This window comes from Meleagris gallopavo, chromosome 4, assembly GCF_000146605.3.
Source record: "Meleagris gallopavo isolate NT-WF06-2002-E0010 breed Aviagen turkey brand Nicholas breeding stock chromosome 4, Turkey_5.1, whole genome shotgun sequence".
NCBI classification, from domain to species: Eukaryota; Metazoa; Chordata; class Aves; order Galliformes; family Phasianidae; genus Meleagris; species Meleagris gallopavo.
Window position 1 is genome coordinate 47,873,408 of NC_015014.2, and position 10,556 is coordinate 47,883,963.

General features: G+C 35.9%; 1 protein-coding gene across 1 annotated transcript in view; it reads left to right on the forward strand.

The window, feature by feature from the left end:
• Positions 1-8,881, forward strand: part of ATP8A1 (ATPase phospholipid transporting 8A1) — a 95,231-nt gene extending 86,350 nt beyond the window's left edge. Inside the window, exons 36-37 of the mRNA XM_031553281.1 lie at positions 3,582-3,673; positions 4,329-8,881. Of these exons, the coding sequence (XP_031409141.1) occupies positions 3,582-3,673; positions 4,329-4,426 (190 nt within the window). The 3' untranslated portion in view covers positions 4,427-8,881. The remainder of the gene's footprint in view (positions 1-3,581; positions 3,674-4,328) is intronic.
• The last annotated feature ends 1,675 nt before the right edge of the window (positions 8,882-10,556 follow it).

A 10,556-nucleotide genomic window follows, 5' to 3' on the forward strand; every position in this document is an offset into this window, starting at 1 on the left:
CTTTCTTAGGCAGCATCAGGGCAGAATCTTCCTCCAAGTTAACTCATATCTCAGTGTGTTTACCTGTGAGCCAGAAGCAGTATTTGCTGAATGCTATTTCTCAAGGAGTGGTAGAAGAATAAATTACAGTAAGGAAAGCAGGTGTTAGTACTAGGGAGTGCTGAAAGAGGGACATCTTGTAGCTGCAGAAGAAAGTAAGGTAATTTATCTGTTCAGTGTTTTGTACTTTCATAACCAAGATTGCTCACATATTCCCAAATTCAGCTATTTCAGTATGCTCAATAGGTAGTATGCTCTTCCTTCAACCTCCAGAATTTCTCCCACATCCATTCTTATTTATATCAGAGGAACTTGATGTTTTCACCAGTGGTTTTACGGTCATCTCTTTATGTCACAATTAAATAAACAGGAAGGCTGAACTGAGATTGTTCAGTTACCTGCTAGAATATCTTCCTTTATTCTCCACAAAGTCATTTTTGGGCATGTATTCTTTGAAGTGTAGAAAAGCATCTGCTTCACATACAAATCCATGGATATTAGACATCTTAGTGTTTTTTAAGGATTAATTTCCTCTGTGATTTTTCTGGAGGTGTGTTTTTAATTCAGGTAACAGAGACAAAATTTCACCCTTCATGGATAAAGTATTCTTTGTTAAGTGACTTACTTGCATCTCTCACCACATCCCATTAATCCCAAAGCATCCCAGTGGTGTCCCAGGACATGGGGCTCCATCTCCTTCTGTCTGCACACAGTAGGGACACAGCACCCAAGCTGTGGCAGCAGAGTGGATCACAGCCTTTTTCCAAGGCTACCTGTGCAGTGATCCTGACCATGGGTGTGATGGAGATGGGTAAATGATTGGACTGGATTATCTGAATGGTCTTCTCCAATCTCAGTGATTCTGTGATCTTCAGAAGCTTAGCTGAACATTTATGACGATTTTTGAGTCTCTAAGTTGCAGAAGCCTGGACTAAATACCAGTACAGAGTACATGATTAAATTGGCAAGGAATGTCCTCAGCATCTGTTCTAAATATGCATGATTGACTTCTATATTCTAAATTTACTATACTTTTTGTAGGAGAGCATCGAGTTATTTTTGACAAACTTACTGTATATTCTTTAGCGCCAACTGATATTTTTTCCTAGTGTGCAAAAAAACTCTGGAAGTACCTTTCTATGTTACAATAGAAAAAGAGATTTTTTTCTCATAAAATGCCAAGTAACCAGAAACAGCAATAATATTACTTACCATAAAAATATTTCTACTACATAGGCTAACAATAGCATAAATAACAGCCCTAACTTTTGCAAATGTCTTTAGAGATATTTGCCACAAATGCTGCTTCATATAATTGTTTTTCATTCAAGCACCTTGTAAAGTTTTTATTTTTAAACCAGACATGATTGGTCAGGAATATATGAAATACGGTTTTCCTGTAAATGTATATAACACGTTCAAATGCAGTTAATATTCGGCTTTTCCATACAGGTGTACATGATGAGCACAGTCGCTTAGTTGCTATGACTGGTTAATTATGAAACTATGTTTTACTGACTTAATATGTAGATTTTTAAATATATGTGTTTGGATGGCAACAGGATGATTCATAATAAAGAGTCTGTGCTCTTTCATCAAGTATGAAATAGAGCGGAATTTAATACCTGAATAGCTGGAAGCACTTTTGTTTTCCAAAATTACTTCCTACTTTATTTGTATTTTCTGTACTAGCAATCAGATCTATGCAGTGGAAACTTCATTATACATAAACTAACAGATGTGCGTTGTTCATGTAAAACTTAAGGCAGTATTTTCAGTGCTTAGCACTTAGACAGTTTGAATGTTTCATTCTGGAACATGAGCAAGTGATAATGATGGTACTAAAATGCTAGAATAGGCCTACTGTTCTTTTAATAAAATAGTTTTGTATTAGAAAATAACACCTGTCAAAAAAATCACTGAAATTTTCTGCTTTCAGCTAATATTAAGAAAGGTTTCTCAGATGTACTGCAAAGGAGATACAGATTATGCCCCTATCAGAACATTTGTATGATCTTTCACCTCTCTGCTGTTCCGTTGCATGTGAAAGTGTTCATTTATTCACCCTGCGTATCACCTTGTGATTTAAACCTCAGTCTCCAATTTTTTAGAATCCCATTACTTTATCAGTTTGTAGCTCTGAACTGAAAATCAAGGTACCTACTCTGCCTAGTGAAGCAGTGATGAGGAAATTTTTTTTTTTCTTTTTTTTCCAAAAGAGATACCTCAAGAAAACATGGTAGGAAATGTGTGTCTCAGTATTCTAAATTCTCCTTCCTTGGGATTTTGGCTCAGCCAACCAATGCTGACTGCTTTCCTTCAGCTGGTACCTAATTCCTCTTTTACAAAGAAGACTCATTCCATCCAAAGCATGGCCACAGAAGCAGTTTAGCCCACCCATCCACTTACTCTGTGGATTTTGTGGTTAGCCTTACTGTGTGGATGTGGGGATGTAGGTTTATTTCTCTCTTCCGTCTTGCCAAGCTCTGACCTCCTGGCATATGCTTTAACCACCAAATCAGAGGGAAACAGAAGAGGGAGGCAGACATCTAATCTCTCCAGTTTATGCCAGTGGTTCAGCTTCATACAGAAAAATTGAGTGCTTAATGAAGAAAGAATAAGCATTTCTAATTTACAGGTTTGAATGCTACTCCAATAAGGGAAGGAATATCTAGTTGCATTCCTACCACTTAGTCTGGTAGGTAGTCTAATAAGGTAGTCTGCTAAGCCAATTGACAAATAGTGGTAAGGAGGAATTTGACTGGTGGAAACTCACTAGAGTTAGGTCTGTGTAGATCCTTCATGTTTACTACATTCTAGCAGAGAGACAACTTTGATAATCTAGCAGAATTAACAAAATCATATTGCTATGTATTCAGAATAGATTTAAGCAAAATAATTCATTTTTAGACCAGCTCACAATGGGAGGGACTGGATTTTCAAGCACTGATGAATTAGATCTAATGTTTTACACTGAAATGTAAAACATTAGATCTAATTCACAGTGAATATCAAATTCAGAGCAAAAAAATTAGCGTTTTTATTACGATTTTTTTTAATATAGTCTGCGCATCTTCAGTATGTTATCACAAATAACAACGTGTAACTGGTGTAACCCTCCATCTTCTTTCGTATCCCTTCTAGGTTACTGTTTGAGTAGAAACTGAACTTTCTGTAAGAAATATGGCCTGGCACTAACCAGCCCATGCTACCTGTAGAAAGCCAGTGCCTTCCCTTCATACTACATGTTTCTAAAGGAGTCACGCTCAAATGTTTACAATATTGTTCATTTATTTGTGTTGTCTGTGCTTCAAGACAGATGTTTTGCATGCACTACAAGAAATAAAAACAATACCAAGGATATGGACTTCATAATCTGCCTTGCACAGGCTTTTAATCATCTGTTTAATAAGTAATACACAAATAGTAAACAAAAAATGAACATTTGTCTTTTAATAATTAATTCCTCTTTAACAGACTCAAAGTACAAAGGAGATACAGTAACTAGTAAGTAAACTTCTTCACCTGTGCTTTCTTTCTAGCTTAACTGAGAGAGCCCAACTACTGAAGAATGTTTTTAAGAAGAACCATGTGAACCTGTATCGCTCTGATTCTCTGCAGCAAAACTTGCTTCGTAAGTGTCCAAAAAAAAACCAACAACATAAAAGAACCTAATATCCATTGATAGCATAGAAGTAAAACTCCACTTTTTGTTGCACTTTTATGTAGTAAAGATGTAGATGCAGTATCCTAATACTTTTTGCAGCAGCCTTTATTACACCTAGCATGCATCTTTAAAATTTATGCCTTTATTTTGTGTTACAGACTGGATAAAACTCATTTTTAACATCTCATCATTGTCTTTAATAAATGAATTAGTTAATACGTTTTCTTGAATTACAAGGAAATCTTAAAGTTAATTTTTTAAACTTTAAGCATCTTTACACTGCTTTAATTCAGTCTAAAGAAAGACAAACAGAATGTAATTAACAGATACGGTGTTTGTAAGAATTGACAACGTATGTGACCATATTCATGTTTGAATGTCACCTCAGTACACCATACACTTTGCCTGTGGTTAGGATTCTGCTCATTCTTAAGATTTTGCACAGAGCTCTTCGCTTCCGTATAACTGCAAAATTATGTAAGAATAGTGTAGGTTTTCTCCCTACACTCTGCACCTTCACTGCCCTTTAATGAGTTGCTTTCATTAAAGCTTTAAAATGCTGAGGAATATGCGAAATGTGATTAAAAACTTAATTGGTTCCTGTTTTGTTTTGTATCTGCAGATGGCTATGCTTTCTCTCAAGATGAAAATGGAATTGTTTCCCAATCTGAAGTAATACGAGCTTATGATACCACAAAACAAAGGCCTGAGGAGTGGTGAAAGAACACAGCTCAATATTCAGGCCTTATAAGTTGCTTTTGTGAGACAGACTACTAGATCTTTGCTGGGAGCTGTGACCATAGCCCAATTATCAGCGATTTTAAGATCTGTGATGGTCTTATCCCATACAGTTTGGATTTGTGTATTCAGTAGACATAAGCACTGTGCAACTATACTGTAATACAACATCTCTAAATTTTTTACCGGGTATTCGCTTAGCCTTTGTAAACAGATTGGAATTTACCCTATATCTTGCCAGCTTGCTTATTTTACAATGAAATTGAATCAATACTGGTTATATACTTGGAAGGTAATGGTCAGATTGCTAAACATACTTTACATTGACAGACCATTAGCATCTGTGAAGGTTTTTAAGTGGCAATGTATTTAAATACAGTTGATAACAAGCCTTCGATTTCAACAAGTGCTGAAAAAATAGTATCTTAATGGTGTTCACTCACCTTCTTTAAGAAAAATTTTGAGTCAAGATGTTTATGGTTGTTTGTGTCAAACTAGCCTAAAAACGCTTGCCAAAGAAGTTCCATAAATTTTTTCGGTTGTCAGAAATACTTCGAAAGGAAATGAACTCCAGTCCTGATCTCAGAACTGCATGCCTGAGTCTTTGCACTTGCAGAGAAGGATTTACAGTGCAGTGCATCTAATGTGAGTGGCCTTGATGGCATTTGCTTTCAAAAGTGCAAGTATTGCACCCATGGCCTTATAGAATTTTTTCTCTTATTTTCAGTTAGTAGTGCATATGTTGAAAATGGCTGCCACCTTGTAAAATTGAATACACGTTATTTTGTTCGAACTGTAAAGAATTGCACTGCCTTACTTCCCCTATCAAACCTTAATTATTTTTGCAGTTTCATTTGATAGTTGTATCTGCTTATACAGTAGGCTCAGTGGCAAGTTTGTTAATTTATTTTTAAAAAGTAATCACATTTTCAATCTTTTTATACTAAAATAATGCATACATTGAAATACAGAGCAAAGCATGCCCTGCAGTAGTGTGTGGCATGTACTGTTTTATTTGCGCTGAAGCTACTTCCTATAAAGATCTGAAATAACATTTCAGCAGTCTCTTTCAAAAAAATTGATCATGCAAAATACCTATACATGCACCTTTAATTAAAAGCAGAGAGGAAGTGACTGCAGAGAAAGATGTACTTATGGTTTTTATTTAAAAAAAAAATTAAAAAAAATGGAAGGGAAGGGGAGTTAAATTAAAAGTCTCGTAGTAAGAATATGGTGATAATAGTATTTTTAGGTAGTTGTAATTGGTATTTCTCAGCTTGCCTTTCAGTGGCCATCAGGTTTCAAACAATAAAAAGCTTTTTAACTTCAGAGTTTAGTTAAATCTTGTAGCTTTTTAGTCTGTATTATTTCTGATTTTAAATGACATCATAATTACATCTAGAATACATTTTTCCATAGAAACAGGCACTTTTGTTTTTAATTAAATTTCAGTGCATTGTACAGAAATGATACTTTTTTTCCTTCAATGGAGCTCAGCTAAAAGGAAAAGCAGAACAATGACATCCTTAATGATCTGCTAGATTAAGAATTTCCTCTTGCTCTCCAGTTCAGCCAGTTTCAACTTACAAGCAACAGGCCATATATTTGCATCTCTTCTCTACTGTCCTCAGTAAGTCTTAGAAAATCTTATAATATCACTTACTAGAGGTGATTTCATCTGTCTGCCTTTCACCTAACACTTAACATGTAACTTCATTGCACTGTCCAGTTTCCTTGTGCTCTGTTCTAAAACAAGCTTACAAATACAAATGAGAACCCAATAACAGAAACGATACAAAAGTACATATTTCAGAAGGCGTATCAATGGAAGGCAGTCTGCATTTCATATGCATGTTATGCAATGTCTTCCTCCCATTTTCTCAGAGTGATCTCTAAACAGAAGAGAAAACAAGACACAGGGACAAAGGGGACGTATCCCACTAGAAACAGTACTGCCAGTCAGTCATGCAGACAAGAACTGCCTTCAGAAAAGCCATTTCAGGCAGAGATAAATAGATGGATCAATATGGGAGGGGCAAATCACTTGACCTGAGGCAGGAAGAAAAAATTTGGGGGCATGGCCCTTTCCTGAAATGGGGATCCCTATTTTCTGTCACCGAAAGGACAATGGCCAACTTGAAAACATTTCTGAAATTAACCACGATACTGTTTTTCTTTTATAAATGTCCCAATCCATCCATCCATTCTTTCTTTCTAGCTTTTTATGATTTTTCTGCTCTAGGTGGTTTATTTACGGGTTTTGCAGAAATTACATGAGCACTATAAATTCATTGTAATATATTCTGTGGTTATTCTTCATACTGAAAATAAAGTGTCGCCTCAATGTTGCAGCTTGTTGAAAATGGCACACAGTATATCCCCCACTTATCTGTATTTAAAAAGTAACTGGAACAGCTCTAAATTAGACTGTAATTTAAGTTTTTTAAGATAGTGTAGTCTTGTCACTGTTTCATACTTATATCTTTACAGAATTCAAATTTCACAAAGTACGTTTTTCACTTTAATTGTAGTATTTTCCTCTTTTCTCTATACTTTTCCCACATGCTGCATCTTATGTATTGTCTGGAATTAGTGGTAGGAAGATACTGCTTCGTAGGGGCAATAAAAAGAAAATGTGACAATACTAACCATGTTTTCTTACATTTGTGTACAACTTCATAATGAAATATGAGATCAACCTACCTATGTGTGCCCGCTTTTTAAATCAGATCAAGTATACAAGATGCACTTTATTTTCCCGTTAAGTACACAGTAATGTGATCTGTTATTGTCTGATTTGTTCATTCTATCTTTGTTAATGTAAGGGGATTGTGCAGATGTTTGTTTGAAGAAAAAAACAGTGTGGGTAAAAATGTTTGTAACAGTGCATTTGTTCTCACTGTTTAACAATTCAAATTTGTATTAAATACAGAATTCACGTGGAATTTTCCATCTGTTTCATGTGCGCTGTGTAATTACAAGTTAGTATTATAAATTTACATTGGAAAGTTGGAGCAGTGCCACTTCAAAATCGGATATCTTATATAAAAACTGTTGCTTCATTATTTTTAAATATATAGATAGATATATAAGTGATTCAAAAGAGTAACTGGAAACAATTTTAATGAACTTATTGCTAACTTGTATTTGGAAACTTTTCTTGCCGGTTCCTAACTTTACACTTATTTTTGCAAGGCAGTTTCGACAGATTTATACTTGATCATCATTCTATTTGTATAAAAAGATAAAATATTTTGAAACAATAAGAGATAGATGAAAATTCCTATATGCCCACATCCATTCATAAAATCCCCTGTGTCACAGAGATGCGTATAAAGTGTCTTAGGGCTTTTAATTACATTTAAACCCGTCTTGAATGATTAGTGATTTGGAACATGTGTTAAATTTAAGGAGAGAAGTTATTTTCCTGTTTTTTTCTGTGTTGTGTAAAAGCACTTGTAGTTCTGATGAATTTGTCATTTTGTCTGCATGAGGTGATATTTTTTCAGTGTTCTGAGGCAATGCATGGTGGTTGCTCTGCCCTCATTTTTACTGCCTTCGTTAAAAGTCTCCTCATAGTATAGCCAGAAGCTAGCGCTGTGTAAGCAAATGAGTTTGTCCTTTCCATTTTCTTGGTACTGAATGTTTTCACTGGTAGCAAACTCAACAAATGAGTGGCTCCTTCGACCCCCACCCTCACTTCCCCAGTTTGTTCGCTGTTAACCAATAGATGTTCATTAAACAAAGGAATATTTTAGCATTCCAAACCTGGTTCCTGCTTATGCAAGCCGTTACTCACATAAGCTTCAATTGGGCTGCTCGTAAGTATGAGGGCTGCTCAGCTGAGTAACGGCATGCAGAGCTGGGCACGTAGGAGGGTTGGTACTTTTGGAGGATTGCTTAAATGAAAGCATTTCCCTAAATAGTGTGACTTGTAATTGCAAAGCTGTGACCAGAATAAGTTTTGGGTTTTTTTAAAGTTATGTTTTATTGTGTTTCTTTATTGTAGAACTGAAGCCATAAATGCACTGATATTGTTTTTTAATACTTCAACTTAATTTTCCATTAAGATTTTCAGTGTTTGATATGTATGAACTGCCGCAGAAAGTGGTCGCTGTGTACAAGCAAAATCTGCATTCGAGGCAAAGTGAGGTTTTACAGCCCCACTGAGCCATTACTGCTGAAACTGTTGTGGAAATTATGAAGCTGCATGAACGAAGACTTCTTGAATCGGTGTTTATGGTAGTTTCTCAGGTTTCGTTTTAACTGGATGTTAAATGCACTGTGTTTTATAGTTATTCTCTTTTAGTAACACATTTGGTTCTATGCAGTGTTACATGTCATTTAGCATTTGGTGAATGTGCATGTTTTGAACTGCAAATTTTAAATGTTTTGTCTTTTAATTGTTAAAAAATAATAAACTTTGCCATTAATGAAGATGTTTTATTGAAATGAATGGTTGCAAATGTGAGGGATTGCTTTCAAAGAAAAGAACCCATCTCCATCAATCTTGTTTCTTTAATACTTCTGAAATGGGACATATCAGAAATGGCATTTCACAAGCATCAAAGATCACTTATGTTACTGTAAGAAGTTGAAAAAGTATAAAAATGTAGTTTCATTTTTTAAGTAGTTACTTTCAACTGTCTTACTTGGCTCTCATGTGAAGTCCAGAAAGAGTTTCAAACAAACAAAAAGAATATACGAGTCTGCAATGTAATGATTTGCAGCCGAGCCCTAAGGTAGTTCTGGTGGTGCTCCCCTATTTGGAAAGAGAATTATGCAGAACAGAAATGGCAAAGCAGGAATAAGGGAATCTTGCTTCATTTTTCAGATAACAGTGTTAAGTACCATATCCGTTGACCTCAATAGTAGCAGATGCTTCTTTACACTAACAGTATCCACCCACTGAATAAAAATCAGTACAGCCACACTTGATTGTGTTTTGGGTGAAGATAGGTGACTGATTCTTTTTGATGTTAGGCAATTGATTTGTCTTGTAGATTTTGTATTCTGTTAGGATCGATAACGGATACATCTTCTATGCTTTTTCATGATGCCCTCCTAAGTGGTAAAGCTGCTTTAAAACAATTCCATGTCCTCTGTTATGCTGACAGTCATAACAGCATTGAAATAACTCAGGTTATAATCCAGGTTATAGCAGTACAGGTTCCTTTTCAAGTCCTAACCCTCTTCTTTTGTGGGAAATGTTAGTCATAAGCAAAATTATTTCGCTCAGCTGGTGTAATACAGACCTGAATCTGTCATAAGCCAGGTGAAGAGAAAGAAGAGGGGCATTTCTTCCCAGCTCTGCTAGTAAAGACAGCATATCATGGAATTGCAGCCTCAGCATAATTGCAAATGAAAAACTTTGCCTGGATGTTGCAGAACAGCAGACCGTTCAGAAGCAGTTCTGTTCAGAGCAGCCTGCACAGCACATGGCTGCATGCAGAAAAGCAGCACCAAGGCCTGACTCTAAATCTTTAATGCTACTGTCAACCTTTATGCTAATAGTAGCAGCAAAATAATTTTGGAATTATCATATATGATTTTATTATACTCCAGGAGCATTAGCACTACAAGTAGCTCATCAGCATACCTAGCCATTTGCTATACTGCATACCTCGTTTCAAATAAAATCCTTCAGAAATTCCTGCAAGCACACATAGTGCTTTCCTTTGCACTCTGGAGGTCTGATATGTTTTGGAGATGTGTGTGGAAGAAATCCTTTCTACAGGAAAACAAGGGGCTGATCCAATTCATTCAAAATAAGCGGTGATGGTAAGCAAGTACTGCCTAAATGTTTTTTTCAGGCCAACGTCTTGCCCTTCAAACTGCTTCATTAGTCATTAAAATTGTTGACCAAAATGCCATTTGTGTTCTGTCTGCAGGTTTTGAAAGAATAGATACTTTCTGTAAATCACAGCGGCGTTTCTGCCATTGGGTCCTTCTTGTTCAGAAGGAAATTCAGCACTCTAACTCAGAGCCCAAATCCAATTGTGCTGAAAATGACCAGCATAGGTAATGACTGCTTCAACCCTTGGGTTTGTGTTCTGGTAACATCTTTTCCTCTCCCTTGCACTGTATGCCTCACTATCACTATCCTTACTTC